The 22,148-nt window shown below is 47.0% G+C and overlaps 1 protein-coding gene across 3 annotated transcripts; it reads left to right on the top strand.

The window, feature by feature from the left end:
- Window positions 1–862: 862 nt before the first annotated feature.
- TRA2B (transformer 2 beta homolog) lies at window positions 863–16,780 on the top strand. Of its 3 annotated transcripts, none has more exons than XM_027703780.1 (10): window positions 885–999; window positions 6,655–6,932; window positions 7,139–7,327; window positions 10,562–10,724; window positions 10,990–11,178; window positions 12,004–12,119; window positions 12,888–12,971; window positions 15,270–15,332; window positions 15,767–15,840; window positions 16,370–16,780. In XM_027703780.1, the coding sequence occupies exons 4-10, from the start codon at window positions 10,692–10,694 to the stop codon at window positions 16,378–16,380; spliced, it is 570 nt and encodes a 189-aa protein (XP_027559581.1). In that variant the 5' UTR covers window positions 885–999; window positions 6,655–6,932; window positions 7,139–7,327; window positions 10,562–10,691; the 3' UTR covers window positions 16,381–16,780. The 3 variants fall into 3 exon arrangements, with proteins under 3 accessions (XP_027559582.1, XP_027559581.1, XP_027559580.1); XM_027703779.1 differs by having other exon boundaries at window positions 7,194–7,327; XM_027703781.1 differs by lacking the exon at window positions 6,655–6,932 and having other exon boundaries at window positions 863–999; window positions 7,194–7,327.
- Window positions 16,781–22,148: the final 5,368 nt, after the last annotated feature.

The following is a 22,148-nucleotide window of genomic DNA, read 5'->3' on the forward strand; positions in this document are numbered from 1 at the left end:
CTGAGCAGGTGGGATGTCTCCTGTCTCCAGACTCCAAGCCTCGCACGGTGTTGTGGTTTGAAGCACAGAATAAGTCAGTGTTTTGGTTAAACCGGAGGTGTGTGCTTTAAATCCTAGCAGTCGTCTCTGTGTGGGTGTCCAGGGTTAATCCCTGCACATCCTTTGAGGGTGACGGTGCCTTACTGGTGCTGTTTGTGACAGAAAACAGCCGTGATGGAGAAAAGGTGTTTGTGCCTCTCCTCGCTGGACGCGGTTTATGCAGAAGTAACTCCAAGGGCCGAGGGAAAACGCCAGCTCTGCGATGCTCTGCTGCCCTCGAGCGGGCGCGTTACAAACATCCCGCTCCCCTCTCCCCCCCTGCGCTGAACTGCCACCTGAAAACTCAAAAAAAGCTCTTTGTAATCAGGTTTTTAAGCGGTTTCTGCGGCCTGTGGAGGGCGAGGGGACACAACCAGAGCTTCCCCTTAGGGCGGGGCTTTCACCGGGCGGGGGTTCATTGAGGGCGTGGCCTTCACCTCCAGGTGAGCAACTAACTCGGGGCGTGTCCTTCGCCTCACGGGCGAGGAGGCCTCACCTGAGGGCGGAGAGGGCGGGGCTTCACCGCAAGGTCAGCGGCATGGGGGCGTGGCCTCATAGGGGGCGTGGTCGCAGCCCAATACGTGGGCGTGGCTTTTTTCCCGACGGGAGGCAGCGCGGGGGCGGGGTCTCAGACGGGGGCGCGGCCTCCCAGTCACGGGGGTGTGGCCAAAGTTTAGGGGCGTGATCTTCTCATCGAGGGGGCGCGGTCTCAGTAGGGGGCGTGGTCTCGTTACGTGCGGGAGGCGTGTCCTGTGTGCCGTCGGGCGCGCGCGCGGCCCCGCGTGCGCGTCACTTCCCGTGCGGGCGGAGCTGTGGCCGCGGACGGTCCGGTCGGGGCGGCGGCGGCGGGAGCGGGAGTGGGAACGCGAGCGGCGGGACGGGACGATGAGCGACAGCGGGGAGCAGAACTACGGCGAGCGGGTAATACGCGGAGCCCGAGCGCGCTGCGCGGCCGGGCCCCATCCCTTCCCTTTTAACCCCTTTCCTCCGGGCGGCATGGCCGCCCGCGCGTCCTCCCCTCCCCGTGTCCCCCGTATCCCGCTGGCGGGCGGGCGAGCGAGGCGGCGGCGGTGTTGGGGGGGCCGCTCCCCGCGCGCCCCGCGTGAGGCGCCCGGCGCCATCTTGGGCCGGGACCGCGCGCCCGGGAGGGACAAAATGGCGGCCCCGGGCCCTGAGGGGCCCCTCGCCTTCCGTCCCGCCCCTGAGCAGCGGCAATCCTGCGCTCCTTTCTCCAGAGTCGCCTTCCAGCCCGCTCTTGGAGCTACTTTCTGAATTATCTACTTTTGCTGCCTGTCGCCTGTAACAACAGCTCTGCTCCTGCCTCACATCCGGGTGGCTCGGGCTCTTATTTAAACCTAATAGTCGAAGGCAACTCCCTCGCTTTGTGAAACCTGCAGCAGATATTCTTTCAGACTTCACAGTTACTCTTAAGATCTCACTGTCTGGGTGGGTTTTGTACTAATACCGAAGTAGACGAGTTGCTAAGCCTCACGTTTGTGATGCACATTTGCAGTACGGATGACCTCTTTAACAGTCAGTTGCTTTTTATTTAGTGGATCAGCCTTGTTTTCCTTTGAATTGGGGTCAGTACTTTGTTTTGGGATTTTTTCTAACTTCTTATCTCGCTGCAGCATCGGAGGGAGCTGTGGAGGTGATGAGTTAAATTCTATACTGGAGGTGACAAAAAATATTAAAGAATGTAGTAATCCTGAGCAGTGTCTTCCTTAGAATATGGCCTTTTCATACTAATTCACTATAATAAGGTGTGATACAGGAGTGTTTATACTTCAAGGCGGGTGAGGTTGAAAAAATTTGGTCTCCAGGAAGTTAAAAATGGGAATGAATGGTGAAAGACAGGGATTAGGGAACCGAGTCGTGCTACCCCCAGTGTTCTCCTTCCTCGATGTGTTCGTGCCACTGGTGTGTTTTTAGTGAGGGAGGAGTGTTTGCTCAAGGTGGGTATTTGGGTGTCTGGTTTTTTTTAAAGTTGCTTTTTTAATTGTTGTGCAAATCGGACTGGAAACCAGTTTAATCCTAAAAGAGTTTGCCAGGATAACCTGCATTGTGTTTTCGGTCAGAATGAGTGGAAATGTTAAAACTTCTGTAGCAAAGTCTTTCTGAAACATCATCGTGCAGGGTTTTGGGGTAGGAATTGCTGCTTTTCTATATTTTTATTTAAAACAAAAATACATAAACCGTGTGCAGGCAGTTTTTGCCGAGGCTTAAAATGAGTTTTGTCTGAACTTTTGTGATTTTTAAGTAGATGAATTGTATGCAATGGACATGTTTGTAAAGCTGAAACCAATGAGCTCCAGGCCTGCTATTCCAGACTGGAGCAGGGATTGGCTTTCCTAATGCTATTGCCTCTGTTATTTAGGAATTTTTTTTGCATATTTAGGGCTTTTATTTTCCTGAGTCAATGGCTTTTCTAGTTTTCCAAGCTGAAGCCTCTGCAGAGTAGAGTCAGTGTCTGGGTAAATAATCTGGGATGGGACTTTACAAGGGTCTGTAAAGCTGTTTCAGGCCAGGAATCGTGCTCCTGAAAATGTGTTCCTGCTCTCTCCCTTGTAGTAGTGTTCCTGCAATCAGTCAGATCTGGGGATTCAATCAGCTGGATCTTTTTTTATCCCATTTCCAGCTGCATTGGTTTGCAGGCCTGACTGGATTGAGTCCTCATGGGGATGAAGGAGAAATTCCAGGTGCTTTTGCCACTAAAGGGATTTGGTATTTCAGTAGCGACACAAACTTAAATTGACTTCTATGTAAGTTTTAAGAAGAAAAACATAAAAGAAGGAAAAAAGATCCCACTTGAAGTCTCTTTTACAGCTTATGCTCCATAGTGGGAAACTTTTTGACTGAAGGAACTAAATTATTAAATGCCACCGATACTTCAAATACTGGAATGTGCTTCAGTTACTGTCACTGTGCTGCAATGCCAGGGTTTTCCAAGTGTATTTTGTTTTCATTGAAGTTGTTCTCACAGAGTTTCATGGGATTCAGGCTTGGAGGGGTTGGGAAAAGTCAAGTTAAATGGGAAAATAGAGTCTCATCTTATGAATTAGTTAATTCTGACAGTGATGGGTTGATTTGTGATCAGAAACTTCAGTATGAGTCAGGGCTTTATCTGTGTGTAATTTTTTTTGTCAGAGTGACTTGCATGGTGTAAATGCTTGATTTACAGATAACTTAAAAGATATTTAAATCATATATTTTAAAAAATGGTGACTTTTATTACTAAATTGTGGAAGAGGGAGGTCTGGGGAGGCAGTTGGAGAAAGTTAGAGACAAGCTGATAGCTCCATGCTCCAAAAGGATGGATCATTCCCTGTGTTCCTCCTTCACTACCTGGCACTTGATCTGACCTCTTGGGGGGCTGGTTCAGTACCCAAAGCTGTCAGAAGATGATTTGGGTTTTGCTGCTGGGTTCATTCCCTGCCAGCCTGGGGCACTGAAGGAGCCCCCAGGGTCAGCACCAGTGGCACAGGTGGTGGGAGGAAGCTCTACCCTGATTTTCCAAAACACATTCTTGTCTTTTTCTGCGGAGTTTGGAAACTTGTGGGAAGGGATGGTTCTGCTTTTCCCTCCAGGCTCCTCCCAGCAGAGATCTGAGCTGGTGATTGTGTCCCTCGGGGGGAAGAGAGGCAAAAGCTGTTGGTTTTTTGTTGGCTCAGTTGCTAAATTCCATAGTGGAGAGGTTGAGGAATGAGAAGTCAGCACAGACACACCTTGGAGAAATGGGCTGCAGGTCTGATGTGACATGTGAGGCTGCACCTTTCTCTAGGAAAGTGGAAATACCTAAGTTTATAGGAATCTTTGATTATAAAAGCCCTAAGACTTTTATTTCTCTGTCTTATATTATTGACTGAAATCTGTACCTTGCACCCCTGTGAGGAAAAACTGGATCTGAGAAGTGCAAAGAACTCATGGCCATCACAGGCCTTCCAGCTACTTCTGCCCATGGAAACCTTTCCTGCCTCCTGCCCCCCAAATTATCCTGCTGTGTGACATTCCCTGCTCCTGGAGCACTGTAACATTCTTTATGAATGTGCTTAGAGCTGCTCAAAGTACCATCCCTGCAGTATCACACTTTGGTTTTAATGTGCCTAAAGTCTGGAAAGGATCACTTGGAAACCCCAAGCCTGGACTTCAGGGCTTCCACCTGAATTCCAGTAATGCCTGAGGAAGGGGAGGAACTGTTGGTAAAGATCAAGGGATTTGGTGGGATTTTAAATTCACACTGGACAAACTTGAGGTTAGAAAAAAAAATGATCATTTAGTAGTGGCACCAGTCTCGATCTGCTGACCAGCAGTGCTGGAATATAGGCAGGATAAAGAAGGATCTTTCTTCCCTCTTTCAGATGGCATCACAGGAGACAATTTGGCATTTTAAAATAACTTAAAATTCACAGAGGGAAAGAGCAAAAAATAGGAAAAGAAAATATAAAGGACAACAAAACCAGATAGGAGAAACTCCAATTTTAGTGAGCTGTGGGAGTGACTGGTGTGAACCCTCAGGGGTAACAGGGTGTAAACTAAGTTTGGAATGCTGCACACTCCTGGTTCATGGAATTTTGGGTAGGGAGGATTTCCTGGGGTTTGGGGGTGGGAAGGGTGACAACTTGGGAAATTGTGGGGGGTTTTACCAGTCCTAGTGATGTCCGGAGCAGGTGAGGTGCAACGAATTCCTTTGAGGCTGGAATAAAGAAGTGGCACCACTGTAAAATGTGGTGGTTGGGGATAATCTAGAAACCAACTGTGGATGTTTAAAAACTGGAAAGTGCTGTGAAGTCCAAAGGAGCTGGATGAAAATAAGCCAGCAGTTCAGTTTTCTGATTTGAGAGATTGTTGTCCTAAGGATTTTTCTTCCCAAGTTTCTGCTGCCCTGTCCAGATCCCACATCAACGTTAACATAATACAACAAATATTACCTGAAAAACCTACCAAATAAATGAAGATTCACCAATTCTCTCCTGATTCTCCAAAGCTTTTGACTCTAAAAGTTCTGCAAAGGGTTTGGGGTGTGTTTGTGGGCAAACTGCTCCCTGCTTCCCTCTCATCCTGCATTTCTCCTGTCCTTTCCAGCCTCAGTGCCCCTCTATTTGGACACGGCTCTTTCTGTCTTGCCCAGATTACCTTTTGTGAATTGAAGTATTTTTCCTCACAGGAAGAACTGCTTAGTTTGGGGTTTTAACCCTTCTTGAATCTTGCTTTGTCTAACTTTTTAGGAGTTATGGCTTCTTGTGGCTAAATTAATACATTAACTCAGAACTCATCTCTGTGGAATGTTTCCTTTTGAAGGTAGTAATGAATTTAGGTTAAATCTGCAAATTGTAACTTTAATTGCTTCTCAGTGTTTGCCTTGCCCTTTGCAGGTCAGTATATGGGGCAGCTGTAGTTTAGAACAAAACCTTAAAAATTTGAACAAAGAGTATGGCCTTGACAACTTTAGGTAATTTCTGTTGCTCTTGGAATTAATTGAAAATCTACTTTATTCCGTAAGTCATTTCCTCCCTCCCCCCCCCCCGATATTGTATGGTTGGGAATTGTAAAGAGCTAAAATTTGGGTTAAGTTGTATGGAAGTGGTTTAAGTCTGATTAATTTTGAGTTAGCAAATGAATTTTTGAATACTCAGTCCAGAATTCCTGTTCAATTAGTGTTCAAGTTTGAGATGTTGCACAGCTAAAACAAGGGATTTTTGATAAAAATCTGATACTGTGGTGTCATTAATGATCGTTCTTCATCACAATTTACTCTGTAGATGTAGAATTATTTTTTAGGAAGAAGTAGAATTTTTGCCGAATTTTAAATTTTCTCTAGTACCTCGAAATTAAGAATACCTCCTAGTGTGTTCAAGTGTTCAAGGCATGTGACTGAAGCTAAGCATTACACTGATCTAAAGATAAAAATATATAAGTTGAAACTGCTAATTAGGTTATCTCAGTACCAAAGAAGATTACCAGTAAATAACAGAGCAGGTGGGGTGTGGTTCCAGAGCACTGTTGGAGCGTGGGGCGTTTTTGGGCGGTGGAAAACGCTGATTTCCAGGGAAGCACAAAGGCCGGGTGTGTAACCCCCGCCTGTGCAGGCAGCTGGGGGGGGTGTGCTCACAGCCCTTCACCCCAGGGCTGCTCAGCTGCAGGATGGCCCCAAGCTCAGGCAGTTGTAGCTCACTAAGGCCCAACCACGCTGTGCTTCCTGCATTCCAGAGCACGGCGGGCCCCCCGCAGCAGGACCTTCCTGCACTCGCTTCTTGTGGAGTTTGTCTCAGTATGTGGCTGATAGTGCAAACTGTTTTGAGTTTCCTGGTGCTGCAATTCCTTAGGAGGTACTCAGCTGATCCAGTTGCACTTGCTATGTTAAATACAGGCATAAATAGCAAATTCAGTTGCTTAGTGTTAAGTTAAACTGAGTTGACTGAACCTGTTGATAAAATCGTAGGGCTTTGGTAGATTCGATCCTTAAACTGCATTTATAGTAAAAGTCCTCAGCACATTTTTTTTTCTAGTTTCAGTTTTGGCACTAGATTTTATCCTGGAGTTCTTAAATATTCTTCATCCTGTTCTTTTTCTATTAAGGTTAATGTTGAAGAAGGAAAATGCGGAAGTCGCCATTTGACAAGTTTTATAAATGAGAATTATTTGAAGCTCAGGAATAAGTGAAGCTGAAATTTGAAAAAAAAGAAAGTGAATGCATGCTAATTATCAGACCAGAAGTCCCACTTGTAGAATATTGAGCAATTTGTGTGAAGTGGGGAAGATGAAAGAAGTCAGAATTTGAAACGGAAGAATGAAGAAAAGGAATAAAAATGAAGTTAAGATAAGAAGTAATCTGGAATCTGAAAGCACTACGCTAAGTAATTACTAGTCTGTTTATGTGTCCCTGTATATTTTGCTAAACATGCATGCATTATCTGTTTAATAGCAAAAGTACATGCAGGGTAAAGAAGTGTCTACCAGGGAAAAAAAAAAAACCTCCTTAACAATCTAGGCAGTGCTAATCCAACTGCCCGGACACGTAGCAATGAATATTTCCATTGATTTCACTGGAGCTTGTTTGCAGCCCGTAGGTAAACGAGGAATTGTGTCCAAATTAGGCTTTCAATATCTGCGTGCAGGAATCCCGCTCTGCTTCCAGAAGCGGAAGTGCTCATGGGTCTGGCAAGTCGGGGAGACACACCCCTGCAAGATCTCGCTCTAAGGAGGATTCCAGGCGCTCCAGGTCAAAATCTAGATCCAGGTCTGAATCCAGGTGAGTTGGCTTCTTTTACCTCTTCCTCCTCTTCACAACTCTGGTGGTTATGTCCGAGGTGACGTCCAACTCAGCCGGTTCTGCTCCCACAGTTACCAGGGATCTGTGGCCATGGAATGCGGAGGGGCATCAGTGGTTTCAGGATTGGTAGTTTTGCAGCTTTTTCCAAGAGTCAGCTACATAGGAGGTAGTCAGCTCTGTAGGTTGGTATCCCTTCTGACCCACTTTGGAAGTGCCTCTTGGAATATTGAGTTGTTTCTGAGCAGAGTGGTAGGAACTTTTTAGAATTGCCCAGTTTAGGTCACATTACGTTTTCTCATGGTGTTTCTGGAGTAGGTAATGAAAAGCAGTTGCAGAGATAACAGTCTGACCTTTTAAATACATTAATTTAACTTGAAAATTAACAGGCTAGGGAGCTTTAAATATTGGACAGCTTTCCAAGCTCCCGAAAAGAGTTGCAGAGAAAGTAACCTGCTCATTGTATTTGTTACGTGGCAGCACAAACATACCCTGTGAACGTGCCTTTTGCATTGTATCACCTCTCCTTACACTCACCTGGGTGCAGGGGCACAATTCCTCCTAAAAGAGCTGGTGGTTGAGTGCTGACTGCAGAAATGAAGGTGTTGATGGTTTTTTTACTCATTTGTAGGCATTCAGGTTAAAAAAAAGTGGGGTTTAGCAGAGGGGGTTCCACTTGAGCTGTTCACAACTTACTTTTTTATGTGAACAAGCAGGGAATTGCCAAAGCCTTGGGGAAGGATGGTAACACTGGGAGATTTTGTGCTATTAGCAATCACAAATACTGTGTTAGATCTTGCAAGATCAAAGTGAAAGGCTTTTGTGAGAAGGAAAATGGCTGGGAGGTTTTGACAGCAGAAGAACGAGGTTTATTGTCCAATTCAGGCACAGTCACAAATGTGAAATCATGCACTTGGCAGTCCCTGGAGTGCAGGAACAAATGTGTCAAATTAAATTAATAAACACTTGGTGGAGTAGCACCGTTGGAGAGGATGGAATTGGAGGCACCTCTGGAAGTGCCAGCAGTGAGAGAGGGATAGGGCAGCTCAGGAAGGGTCTGGTCCCAGATCCTGCCCAAGGCAGAGTCAGCTCTGGGCTCAGCCTGTGCTCTCAGGCCTTTGTCCGGCTGGGGCTTGAAAACCTCTGGGGGTGGAGGCTGCAAAACACGCCTGGGGAACCTTCTGATTTTAGAATACAGTCAGGAGCCCACCCAGCTTGTCCTTCTGCCCCTTAATCCCTGACCCCAGGGATTCCATACCCATGTTCCCCACTTGCAGAATAACCATCGTACTGAGTAAGAGTGCAATCACAAATTGTATAAAATTCTGGAGAAGCAAATACAAGATCTAGAATTCACAAGAGACCTGGCAAATCATTTACTTTTACAAGAAATCAGTCTTTAATACCCTGGCAACTGACTTTATAATTTCTGATGACCAAAAGTAGCAGTTTATGGCTACCACAGCTTCCTGAGCATTTAACAGCTGTCTTGAAGATGCCTATGGCTGGAAATACTGGAATTGTAGAGCAGGGTTAGTGTTCTTTAGCAGATTTGGGTGGAATTGTGTCAAGGCACAAATTTAGAAACATTGTATTTTAATCTCTCTTCAGTGCTGTCACACCTTGGGATGTGGTCAGGGGCACATCATTTAAATCTGGCTCTCCCCAGAGAAATAACCCTCTGAGAACTTTCGTATTTCTTGGTAGTTTCTGTTGCAAATGTATTTTTGAGTTACCAGCTTGGTAAATTAAACTTTGATTTGGGAACCAACCTGTGTCCTGGTGTTTTTATCAGTTGGGGTGTGGATATATCCGATTTAAAAATCTGCTTTTATTGAAGTGTGCAGCTTGTTATCTTTGGCTGGACCATTCTGGTACCTGGAATATCGACCCTGTGTTTGCCTTAATTATTTTTTTTTCCTATATCTGGCTGAAACGTGGCTGTGTGCATGTGTGCAACTTCTTTTATTATTATTACTATTTCGGTCTTTTTTTTTTTACTGTCTTCCTAGCTTCAGGGAAGTTCTCTTTTTTTTTTTTTTTTTTTGGTAAACTTTCTGTTGCCAAAAATAATGTTTTCGTTCTAAATACGTAGTTAGAAGTGCTGTAATGGGATATGCTGAAGTAATTTCTCCTGGGCATGGATATATATTTCAAGTCGAGCTTATCTGGCTCGCTGCTGGTGAGGTTGGAGGTGTTTTTTCAGGAGATCTATCCTGCAGTTTGGCTGTCTGGTGACAAGTGGGGAGAAATCCTGGCTGTGGAAAAAGCTGTTAAATGCTCAGGAGTAGAAACCAGTTCAGGTCCAGAGTTTCATTCGTGCCAGCGTGGTGGTGCTGTGGAACTGGAGGAAGGACATCTAGGACACAAAAGCCTAAAAATCAACAATTTATGACTTAGATACATTGACTGTTAAACTGTTAAATGCACTTCTTAGCCTTGCAGGGATTTTTCTTGGGAGTGGTGTGGAATGCAGGTTATTCAGTGCAGCCATCACAGGCCAAGGGCAGGCAGAGTATCCCTGGAAGTGCCTGCCCAGCTTTTCCCCTAGGATTGGCTGTTTTTGGAGGGCTGAGGGTCTGGGAGAGGGAATGGAAGTGTTCCCGAACCTCATGTCCACAGAGCTTATGCTGTCAGAAAACATTCCTGGGGGGAAGAAAATCAATGAGCAGTTGCACCTTTGTCTAAAACCACTTGGAGTGTGAACGTGTCAACATTGATGAACAGCTAGTGTTAAATAACTGCTGAAATACCAGCAGGTAAAGGAGCTACTGCAGCTTCATTCCTGCAGATTGTGTTGAGCTCTGTTTCAGGGGTGTTTGCCAGACTTAAACGGTGTGTTTATTTTTCAGTGCCCCCTCTGCAGTGGTGCAGGCTTAATGTTAAACCATGCTCCTGTTCCCTTTATCTGATCAGTTTTAAAAGACAGCCACCCCACCTGTTTTTAACTAAGCACTGAATATTCTAAGCAATACTGTGTCAAACCAAGAGAGCCTTGTTAAAGGAAGTTAAAAGCTGAGTAAAATCAAGGAGAGGCACCTGCAGGAATCTTAACAGTGAATATTTAGCAGAGAGTCCTTGTGAGTAGTGACTAAATTGATTATAAGTGAAGCGTGTGGGGCTGCAGGACTTTGGAAAATGAGCTGTTTGTGACTGATGTATTTTGGAGGGTTAAAACCCCCAAACAAAGCTGACACTGTACGTTTGTCCCCTCAGATCTAGATCGAGGAGGAGTTCCCGCAGACACTACACGCGGTCCCGCTCCCGGTCCCGCTCCCACAGGAGATCCAGGAGCAGGTCGTACAGTCGGGACTATCGGCGCCGGCACAGCCACAGCCACTCCCCCATGTCGACCCGGAGACGTCACATTGGAAACAGGGTATGTGTGCTCAGGAGTGATTCCCACTGCTGGGCACAGCCTGCAGTCCCTCAGCCTGCTGCTTTGTGCTGTACCCCGAGAACACAAAGGGTTTCTGTAAAAGGAGGCTTGTGTTCCTCTGGCTTTGGTGTGACGGTGTCTCCATTAGCAGGTGACCCAGCCCAGATCTCAGCCCCATCTTTGTTTTATCTTGAAACCCCGACAGTCACAACCTGCACTGCAAATACAACCTGTTTCATTCTGATCTCTCTGTCCCTCCCTTTAGGCAAATCCCGACCCAAACTGTTGTCTGGGGGTGTTTGGGCTGAGTCTCTACACCACAGAAAGGGATCTGAGAGAAGTGTTCTCCAAGTACGGGCCCATCGCCGATGTTTCCATCGTGTACGATCAGCAGTCCCGCCGGTCCAGGGGATTCGCCTTCGTCTACTTTGAGAACGTGGAGGATGCCAAGGAAGTAGGTTGGGGGGTGGGGAATGTTTGTGGGCTCTCACTTGCATAGGTGTTTATTCTGTCACCTGGGCAAGCTCAGGGCCTGAAAAATGCTTGGCATCTCATAATCGTGGAATTTGGGCTTGTGAGTGCTACAGAATGAAGGGGGAATTCTGTACTCACCCAGTGTAGAATCCTACACCAGTGCCAGCCTTGCAGAGCTGTGTGCTTATGGGCTGGAACCAGGCTTATGTTCTGCATGAATCCCACTCCTGAAACCCTCCAGTGTCTTCTGTTCCACATCTGGCACGAAGGCTTCCACATGGATGCTTTGGATGTGGGTCCTGCTACTTGGCAGAAAAAAACCCAAACCACAATTCTTTTGGGTTCTTCAATTCGGATTTACTTATGACTCTGATATCATTATATTCATGGTTATGGTTATTTTTAGGGGTGTATTGGAGGAGAGAAAACACTTAACATAGCAGTGCTCTTTGTTAACTGCTGAATTATTTGCTGCTTCTTGTGTAGTTGAGTAGTTGCATCTCCCTACATCAGCATGTTCAAAGATTCCTCTTAATCTTATTAAGAGGCACTACAACACTTGTTAAATGATGTTCCTTTCAGGCTTTTAATGGCTTATAAATCACATTTTCAGTGGTTACCGGTGTTTAAGTCCAGATGGTCTAATATCTTATGGCTTATGTTCAGTGTTGTACAGAAAGTGAGTCAGACCTGGCTCCAAACAGAGTCTTTTTAGGACTTACTTTAACACTTAAAGCAATGGTTAGAAATCTGTATTGGTACCAAAGTTCATGCCCACAGCTGATGGTATTTTATCATTCCTTAGGCAAAGGAACGTGCCAATGGAATGGAGCTGGATGGAAGAAGGATCCGGGTAGACTTCTCCATAACAAAAAGACCTCACACGCCTACCCCTGGAATCTACATGGGAAGACCCACTTAGTAAGTGACCTGGGTGGGGATTTTTTTTTTGCAAACCAGGATTAATTGCCTTGTGTTTTATAGGAATTGTTCTGTTTCCCCTTTAAAACACCTGGTTCTGAGTGGGTTTTTTTGGTTTATCAGCCTTTTGCCTCAGTCATCACTACTGCATCTCTTTCCAGCTCTTTAGATTCAGAAAGTCTACAGTATGTTTTTTTTTTTAATTTCTAAATTATTTTAAGCTTCGTAAGCTCAGGTTTTCAAGAGTGAATGAACAAATGCTGGGGTAGCAGCTGTGTGGCTCCATTAATATTTGGGATTAGCAGTTCACCCTGTCCACACAGTACACTTTTGACTTCCAGTTGCCAGGAATGTAAATTGTTTTCCCAAGTCATTCCCCAGTTGATTTCCCAAGACTTTCAGCTCACTGGTGGTTATGTTGATGTTGTGTTGAGACTGCAGGTTATTTTTGTAATCAGAAAGTTCATTCAAAAGGAGCTTGCTCAGAGTTCAGAGTGAATGAAGAGCTGTCACAGAATGGAATTCCTCCTGTGCCCGTGATACCAAAAGGTTAAGAGGTTGCAGGCCAGAGAGGAAAGGACCTGGCTGAAAGTTCAAGCGTTTAAAAAGCAATTGTTTAAGTAGTTCTGTTCCTACCTACATTGGTCTTTTCAGCTGTGAGGGTGGGAGGTAATGACATAACCCAGTTTAAATAATATGAACTTAGCTGACTGCAAACAATGTGAATGTTTAATATCTGATAAAATACAACCCTCTTTGCCTCCTCAGTGGCAGCTCCCGACGACGAGATTACTATGACAGAGGGTACGACCGAGGGTACGATGACAGGGACTATTACAGCAGGTCATACAGGTGAGGGGCTTTGGGGGATTTCACTGCTTGAAACTTCTGCTTTCTCAGCTACCTGCACAGGCATTGGGCAGTTCATCCTACATAAGTATGACAAAAGAGTTTTGCACTCACTGACATTCTGGAACCTGCCTGTGAAATCGTCACCAAAATGACAAATCACGTTGGTCACACTGAGAAATACTTTGTGGTGTTTAACTCGTGCCATGATTTAGTCCATAATGTCTTCTGGGTCTGCATTAAGTGTGTTTTCTGTACTCTGATTTTAGAAGAATCTTTGGTGGGTTCATCTGTTAGCACTGAAATGGTGCAGATTGATATTTGAGTTGGGATTACAGTGCCAGCTTAGATATTGAGCACAGTGTAGTACGCAAAAAGAAAGTGCAGTGGTCCCCAATATCTCCCACTGATAATTATGGTGCCTCAAATGTTGCCAAAAATAAGGAATTGGGGATTGTAACAGACCTGCTCTCTCCTGGACATTTGCATTTAAAAAGCTTTTTTAACGTACCTCTTCAGGTTGGATATGTGTGTAAACAAGTTTGGGGTGTAATTGGTGCTAGTGATGGAGAAGTTTGTCCTCTGCATTTTCCAGAATGTCCCCTGTGGAATTCTCACAATTTCTGGGACACTCCTAAACTGGACAAAATTCAAGAGTTTATTTTTTCTGCCTGCAATCAGCAAGCGTTCCTGTAATTGCAGAATTGTGCAGTAGTGCTTCCCGGTGGTTTGCAAAGCTTTAATGCCTCTGCAATAGGTGGATTTAGGATTGTTCCCTGATGGCAACCATGTATTCATGGAAATAGCTGGATTCTTTGCCAGCGTTGGTGTGTAGCTTTCAGATGTGGTAGAAGGCTCTTGGATCAGTCATCTAGTTTGTTTTGGAGCACGAGGTGCAGAAACTTGCTTGGGATAGTTAAAACTTCACCTCACTTAATGTGCTAAAAGTAATTAACCAAAGTACTGGAGCAGCTCACGAGGGTCTTGGGGCACAGGAAGGACGTACAGCATAGTCTGGTGCTACACAGGCTGTTAAATGGTGCTTCCAGCTTGCTTCTCCCACTTCCCTTGTTTTTGTATGGCATTCTGATGTAAATATCAGAATAAAGACACCTAAGGACAGCAAAAGATGTGGCTCTGCAGTGGTTGGTGAGAGTTTTGCACCATCTGTCTTGCACTTCTTCCGAGCTCAGATTTCCTCATTGCCTCAGGAAGGGTCAGTGGGGGTGTGCTGGTTGTCCTTGAGATCTGTTGCTTGTGTGCTCTTGAAGTGTAATTTATTCCTTGGTTAGATGTGGCAAGAGCCCAGCTGTTCAGTGCTGAGGGGATTCCTTTTCGTTCCTGACCAGTGGTCAGGTGTTTGTGAGGTGTCACCAGAAGCCGTCACCGGGTCAGGAGCTGCAGCCTGGGACAGTGACCTGCTCTGTGGAGCCGGGGGTGGAACAAAGTGGGCTTTAAAGTCCCTTCCAGCCCAAACCATTCCTTGATTCCAGGAATATGGAGCCACAAACGCCTCATGTGTGGCTGCTTTAAAAATACTCTCTCGTCCTGGTTGTGCAAGGGAGAGTGAGGGAGAGAGAAGTGTTGAGATGTCGTGAGTGCTTCCCTGAGGAAGGGAGGCTTGGAATTGTTGAAGATGCAGTGAAGCATAGCATACCCCACCCTAAAAATTCAATTAGTAACAATTCCTTTGCCTTCCCTGCCCTCTGTGAAAATAAAGCCTTAAGGGAAATACAGTGTCAGATGGGAATTGTCCTGTTAAAACTTTAACTTCTCCTCATTTCCATGGGAGGCTTAGTTTTGCCCAGAAAAGTATCTGTAAGCTAAAGACTCACCTTAAAACCAGTCACTAAACCACGACTGGAGAAGACTTTAAACTTGATTTAGTCTCCTTCTGGTAACGCTTTGCTGATCTAAGTCTGGGGAGGTACCAGTCCAACCACTTAATATTAAATGCAATAATAAGTTGTTTCTGTTCTATACAAGGAGAAATTGTACCTCAGCTCTTGTTTAAATGTGACTGAAGTGTGAAAATATTGGGGTGTGGGGGTTTTTCCTGCCTCCACCTTTGTCCTCGGGGTAGTGAGTTATCTTGCTACTTTAAAAAAAATTATTAACTCAAAGGGCCTGCCTTAAATGGGTAAAAATGAACATAACGAAGTAATTCAGATCATCCAGTGTAGGAACCAATGTTTTCTTGTCTTGACATCATTTTCTTACCCTTGATGTTTTTTGCTTGTACAACGAACTTCTTGTTTATTTTTTAAATTCTTAAAAGTCGTTCTGCCTTTGTTTTCACAGAGGAGGAGGCGGCGGTGGAGGAGGAGGCTGGAGAGCTGTTCAGGACAGGGATCAGTTTTACAGGTATTTACTGGATTAGTGGAACTGGGCAAGGAAACACAAAACTTGGGAGTGCCTGGATTGGAGGGGTTTGGGTGGGTTGGCTGTAGCAGCGACTGCAAGTCAAATAAATCTTCATCTTGGACAAATAATTCAGATCAAAAGCTAAGGTGGATTTATTTATCTTGCCCTGCTTGTTTAGGATGCTCCTGACTTGAAACTAAAGTGACATGTGGGCAAATTGCGAGTGCAAGAGATTGTATTTAAGAGTCAAAAATAATGTTAGACCTGGTATTAGAAAATTGCCATCTTCGCTGTGTTACCCACTGAAAATGTTGATCAGCTCTTCCTGTGCTCATTAGTTTTCCCAAGTGCATTCCCAAGCCCAGGGTGGGGTTAGGGGTATCCACATAAAGCTGGGTTTAACAAAGGGATTGTTTGTGTCCCCCCTTTCCCAGGAGGAGGTCACCGTCCCCATACTACAGCCGAGGGGGCTACAGATCCCGGTCCAGATCCCGATCCTACTCACCTCGTAAGTACTCCTGGAATCCTGCAATGGGTTGGGTTGGAAGGGACCTTAAAGCTCATCTTGTTCCCCCTGCCATGGGCAGGGACACCTTCCATGGGCAGGGACACCTTCCATGGGCAGGTTGCTCCAAGCCCTGTCCAAACTGGCCTGGCCTAATCTCAGAGTTCACATCTCAAAAGCAAATTTCCCCTTTCCCTGAAGGTCTTTTGAGCTTTTGTGTCCATAAGGATTGACTTCAGTGTGATTCCTTTATTGAACCACAGTTCCTTTTGAAGGAACTGAGCGACAGGCAACCTTGAGCACAGAGCAGATATTTAGTTTGGAGAAAATAAACAGGATAACAACACTTGTTTTGAGGCTGAGGTCCTGTTCCTTCCTCCAGAACTCTCTTAAAGCAGGAGTTTGGTTACCTCCAGGACATGAGGCTCTGGAATTTGATGCAGGTTTGAAGGGGGGCAGTGAGCTTTAGTTCCAAATCTCTCAATCCGTGAAGTCTGACAGTGTGTTTTACTGTGTTTGTTTTCTCTTCCAGGTCGTTATTAAAGCATGACATGTAGAGGAATTTCTAGCTACAGCCTTTGAGTTGAAATTGCAAGTTTGTGGACAATATTTTTTTATTGTCTCTTCTGTTTAACCAAGTGACAGTGCCTAGTGAATTAGGTGACTTTGACACCTTTTATGAGGACGACTTCTGTGGTGTTCAGTGCTGTTTCATCCTGCGTATTTGTGTAGTTGGTGCTTTGTTTTCAGTTGTGTTTTGAAAGGAGTATGTTTTGCATGTATTTTTTTAGTCTCCATTTTGACTCCTGAAGGGTTTCTATTGTAAAGACAAAAACTGTGCAGTTAGTTTTTTCTACTGATTCCAAGTTACTCCCAAGATCCAAACCTGTGTAAAATGCTTTCCGAAAGTGACAAATAAAACAAAAACAAGTTTGGTTTTTTTCTTTTCATGCTTATTTTTGCCAAGAAAACAAAATAATCCTTCAGGTAATCCCAGGGCAGGTGCTGTCCATTCCTTTCAGGATCAGCCAGTCCTTTGGTGTCCCACAAAAAAAATTGCACCTAAAGTGCTTCTCAAGTCCATTTCTCATTTCTAAAATCAGCCCTGAATCCCTCACTTGGGAATCTGTGCAGTTGGATCTGTGAGCTCATTACTTTTTAATCTTGTGTTGGAGGAGCTTTCCACATTGGTTCATCATGAGAATGTGGGTGTTTTGTATAGAAATAATGCTATAGTCATGTCTGGAGTCAAAAATGATGCTCCCTGTGGATGTAGGGTAGAAAATCCTTTCCCTGTTTGCTCTCAGGAGGAGTTTGATAAATCACATGGAGCAGGGGACTGAAGGAATAGGCCCTGCCTGCTGCAGCTGCCTGGAGAGGAGGTGACCAACAACAGCACACCAGGTATCAGGGATTTACAAATTATCCAAGTATTTGTAAAAACTTCCCTGTCTTTTTTTGTCCGGAGTGGACAATGGGATCAGGGCAGTGATTATTTTTAACTGTCTGAGCAATAACAGCCCATCCAGGACTGAGTTGTTGCTCCTGTTGACACATTCCTTGGAATGTGTCACATGGTTCCTGTGCTGAGAGTGTCCCAAGTCTGTGTGCCAGATCCCCGCTCGGTGTGAGCATTGCAGGCCATGGTGCTCTATGGATCATGGAATCATTTAGGTTGGAAAAGCTCTCTAAGACCATCGAGTCCAGCCATCCCCAGCACTGCCAAGGCCACACTGACCCGTGTCCCCAAGTGCCACATGGCTTAAATCTCTCCAGGGATGGGGACTTCACCACTGCCCTGGGCAGCTGTGCCAATACTTGACAGCCCTTTCCAGGAAGAAATTCCTCCTGATGTCCAACCTGACCTTCCCCTGGCACAGCCTGAGGCTGTTTCCCCTTGTCCTGTCCCTTGTTCCCTGGGAGCAGAGCCCAACCCCCCCCGGGCTCCCCCCTCCTGTCAGGGGGTTGCAGAGCCACAAGGTCCCCCCTGAGCCTCCTTTTCTCCAGGCTGAGCCCCCCCAGCTCCCTCAGCTGCTCCTGCTGCTCCAGACCCTTCTCTGGACACGCTCCAGCCCCTCAGTGTCCTTGTCCTGAAGGCCAGGGAAGGCTTGGATCTGGATGAAGACAAGCCAGGAGAACTCGTGGTTGTGTCCATGGGAGGCAGTGCTGAGGTGCACCCCAAAATCCGCGTTAAAGCTGTTCCTGGGCTTTGGGAAGCAGCTGCTGCAGCCTGGCCACAGGCAGAGCCTTTTGTGCAGTGCTTCCTGCTGCTGAATCATCCCAAGGGCTCCGTGTGCAGGATGAGCCCCGTCAGCCGCTCCTGGGTGTAGTGTTGCCCCGTGACGTGCTGACAGGCTGCTGTGGTATGTGATGAGCTGGAAACCACGGCTGGGTGTCCTGGGCTCCGCCGGGAGCCAGGCAGGAATTATCCGTGGGGAGGGGGCTGAGTGTATCCTGACCCCCAGCCTGGATCCCCCCAGGGCAGGGAGGAATCCTCTGCCAGAGCAGCATCTGCTGGCTGGAAGTGACAGGCTGTGCCCTTTCCTGACCCGCTTTCCCGTCAGGAGCAGGACAAATACAAACCTACAGAGCATGTGGAGGGTAAAAAGGAAACCAGGAGATGTTTGTGCCACTGGTTTCTCTCCACATGTGCAGGTGGAATTTCCTCTGGAGCAGTTTGGGCCTCTCCCAGCACGAGAGATGCTCCTGTCCCTGTGCAGCCCTGTGGCACCTCCTCACTTTCCCTGGAAATGAGGATCCCTGTCAGGATCATGCAGCTCAAGGGAGCTGTGGAGCATCAGGGCAGTTGTGGGTCTAAAAATCCCATTTTTCCTTGCAGCTCCTTCGTTTGGGTTCAAGGGATTTATTTTGCAGCTCATGTTTCGGCTCCAGCAAATCCATCACACGCAAGGCAAATGCTCCCATCCCAACAGAGCTGCTTTGGAGCTGCAAGAAGCTGATCCTTTAATTTTCCTGCTTGGATACAAAGGGTCCAACTCCACAGGGCATTCCTAGGTATCCATCTCTGGCTTTCGCTCCACCACCTTGGTCCCACACATCCATACCTTGCAGGTCCCCTTGAGAGAGTCAGCACAACTTAGAGCCTGTTGGGAAGGAGCTCCTGATCCTGTCCATCATTCCCATAGTTCTGTCTCGCTCGCACTCGGCCCCTGTGCAGGTGTAATTAACACAGTCCCAGTCCTTAATTTAATGACCCAGCCATGGCAGTGCCTCCACCTCGGCATTCCCGACTGTTACAGACCCGGAAACTTCCAAAATCCAGTGAGTAGTCGGAAGATTTTCACTCATGTCCCAGCAAAGGGTGAGTAAAACGATTCCCAAAGGGCTTGAAAATCATGGATGTGTTTTCCAACCAAATTGTGAATTGTTTTCCCAGTTCCGCCGTTCCTGAGGGATAATCCCACCTCCCGAAGTGGGCTGCGTCCATCCCAGTCCTTGGTGCTCTTCCCTCACCTCTGCAGCAGCTGCGCCGTTCGCTCGCTGCGAGGTTTCCAAAAACCAAAACACACATTCCAGACAGTTCACCACCATATTAGTGGGAATTTGGGATCTGCCTCGTGCCTTGCTCAGGGTGGTGAAGGGCAGGTAGGAGCCGCTCCGGCAGCACACTCTGCTCCCACTCCATGTCATGGCACACGGAGTCACCTCTGGAACACACTTGGGAAAATAAACCGAGCCCTTTTGGAAAGGAAAAGGGTTAATTTTTAGGACAGGGTTTACTGGGAGTTTTTTTAGGTATTGCCTGTCCTGCATAGTCTCTGCAGCCCCATGGAGCAATGAGCAGCTGTATCCCACCTTGTTCTCAATCCCGACAGGACAAGGGTGGGATGAAGCTCTCCTGAGATTCTCTGTGTGATGAATGAGTGAAAAATATCCTTAAGGATTCAGGGAAAATATATCAGAGAGCTGAGGCGGGTTCCTCCTGAGCCAGGTCACTGAGCTTTTCCTGCTGGATAACCACAGCCTTCTGGGGTAACTTCTGGAGCCACCACATCCTTCCTGCTGGCTCCACGCAGGATCCTCTGTCCCCACTCTGTCCCTTCTCTGTCCTGTTCCCAACATCCTCTGTGGGAGTGGGATCCATGGAGGGATCCAACACAGGTGCCCCAGCCAGGACCTCCCCAAAATCATCCATTAACAGGAGCCCAACCAATGCCCTGAGTGTGTGTCCCAGTAAGACCAGTCCACCAGAAAAGGGGGATGAAACCTCATGGATCCCAACCTGCTTGCTCTGAGACAGGCTTTCCAAAGGCTTGGGATAAAATGGAGCTGTGGGCCAGCCAGAGCTTGGAGGAGATTCAGGAATCCCTCGGGGCAGCCCCGGGGTGGATGTGGGAGTCCCAGATGTTTGTCCAACCTCCAGCCGAGGAATGGCACCTCCTTCTCTTCCCGTGTCCGATCAACCAAACACTCCATTTTTTTCCTATTTTCTCTTTTTTCAAGGCAGCCCTTCACAGGGACCAGGTTATCCTGCCCTTCTCCAGACTAAACAAATCCTCCTTCAACCTCTTGTGTTTTTCTGCCCATTTTATCGGTCTCGCTGCCACATTCCGGACTCGTTCCATGCCAGTGTCCCTTTCCAGAGAGGAATGATCTCTCCTGCAGGGCTGCCCTCGGAAGATGCCTTTCCCTTTCCTGCTGGATCCTGCACTGCTTTTAGGACCATTTGTAGCAGTGCTCTGAAATCTTCCTCCCCGAAGCACAAACTCCCCTTGAGCATCACAATCAGAGCAAGATAGATCCCCCAAAACTCCGGGGAAGAGAGCACCAGCTCCGTAGGTTTGGGAAAACCTCTGGGGAAGGTTGTTGAGCTCTTTCTGCACAGCCCAAACTCCGGGGCAGGAGGGATGAGCTCATGCCGGTGCCTGCAGGAGACTCCTCCGATACATCCAGCTCCAGAAGCTGGAGTGAGGAGTCACAAGTAAGTATTGGATCCCGTGGGCACTAATTAATCCTGAAGCCTCGTGTTTGTCCTGCTGCTTCCCAGTGGCAGTGACCTCACGCGATGAACCGGCAGCTCCCTGCCCCGTTCCTGTCGATAGCTCATCCCTGAGGAGGAAGGAATGACCTGATTGAGGGTCAGATCTTTGAAAAGGACATTAATGTCCCATTTCAGCCTAGAATCACCCCAAAAACGTGCTGGGGCTGGGGGAGCCCCTGGCGCCAGTGACAAATGACAGCCAGGCAGGAGCCGCCTGAAAGCAAAGCCGGGGAAATCGGAGGAGAAGGATTCTTCTGGCTTTGCATCATCACAGCCCAACCACATCTATTTTTGCTGTAGGCATGGCATCGAGCTCCCGTCACCGCTATTCCTACTCCATCCATCTCCCTGTGCCAGGGGAAGAGTGGCAGAGGGATGGTTTAATTGTCCTTTAATTGCCTTAAAATCCAGGGAATTCAGGTTGCTGCCCTTCACCCCCCACCCCAGCAAGGGACAACTGTCCCTGGGACACAAGACCACTTGTCACCCCCCCAGCCAGTATTATCGTGCACCTTACTCCAGTCTCTGATCACAGCTTGGATGCACTTCCATAGGGATTTGGCTTTTATTCTAAAAAGGAGAGAGGAAAATGTCATTTAACCTGCTGGCAGGTGGTGACAGCAGCTCCTGGTCACCTGAGGACACCCTCCAGCAGAGCCACACACCCCAGAGGCTGCAGGAGCTGTTTCCCAGCGGGCTGAGAACGTGCCCAGCTCGGTGCTCCAGTGTCTGGCACTGGTTTGGCATCTCCTGGAGCCTTTTGGACAACGGGCTCACACACAGCAATGCCCAGTCGAATCTGGGTTGGGAAGCGTTTGCACACTCTGTTTTTCCTAAAAAGAGCATTTATTTACTTTTTAAAAAATTAATATTTAATGATATCTTCTATTTATTAATTTATTACATTTTATTTTATATATATATATATATATTAGAATTTATTTCTTATTTATTTTTTTACCTTGGTTCCTGAGCAAAACAGTTTCCCTGTCTCTCCTGTCCCTGAAGGAACTCTTGAAGGGTCAGGAGTGATGGGGTGCAGAGGGTTGGGGGTGCTGGGATGTCACCAGGTTCCAGGGCAGAGGAGAGTTGGGGGGTGAGGGAGTTGGGGATGCTGGGATGTGGTGGGTGCCAGGGCAGAGGAGGTTTTGGGGGTGGTGGGCTGCAGTGGGTCCAGGGACAGAGGGGTCGGGGTGATGGGGTGTGGTGGGATCCAAGGGAGAGGGTTTGGGGGTGTTGGGGTGTGGCGAGTTCCAGAGCAGAGGGATTGGAGGTAATGGGGTCAGGGTGATGGGGGCGGTGGGATGCA

This window comes from Neopelma chrysocephalum, unplaced genomic scaffold (genome assembly GCF_003984885.1).
Source record: "Neopelma chrysocephalum unplaced genomic scaffold, ASM398488v2 Primary Assembly neopelma1_252, whole genome shotgun sequence".
NCBI classification, from domain to species: domain Eukaryota; kingdom Metazoa; phylum Chordata; class Aves; order Passeriformes; family Pipridae; genus Neopelma; species Neopelma chrysocephalum.

What these genes read in the sequence shown, in the direction of transcription:
- TRA2B (XM_027703781.1), top strand. Translation starts at nt 964, where the DNA reads ATGAGCGACAGCGGGGAGCAGAACTACGGCGAGCGG. An exon ending in ACGTGGAGGATGCCAAGGAA is followed by an intron (nt 11,179 to 12,003) that starts GTAGGTTGGGGG and finishes ATCATTCCTTAG; the next exon opens with GCAAAGGAACGTGCCAATGG. An exon ending in TACATGGGAAGACCCACTTA is followed by an intron (nt 12,120 to 12,887) that starts GTAAGTGACCTG and finishes TTGCCTCCTCAG; the next exon opens with TGGCAGCTCCCGACGACGAG.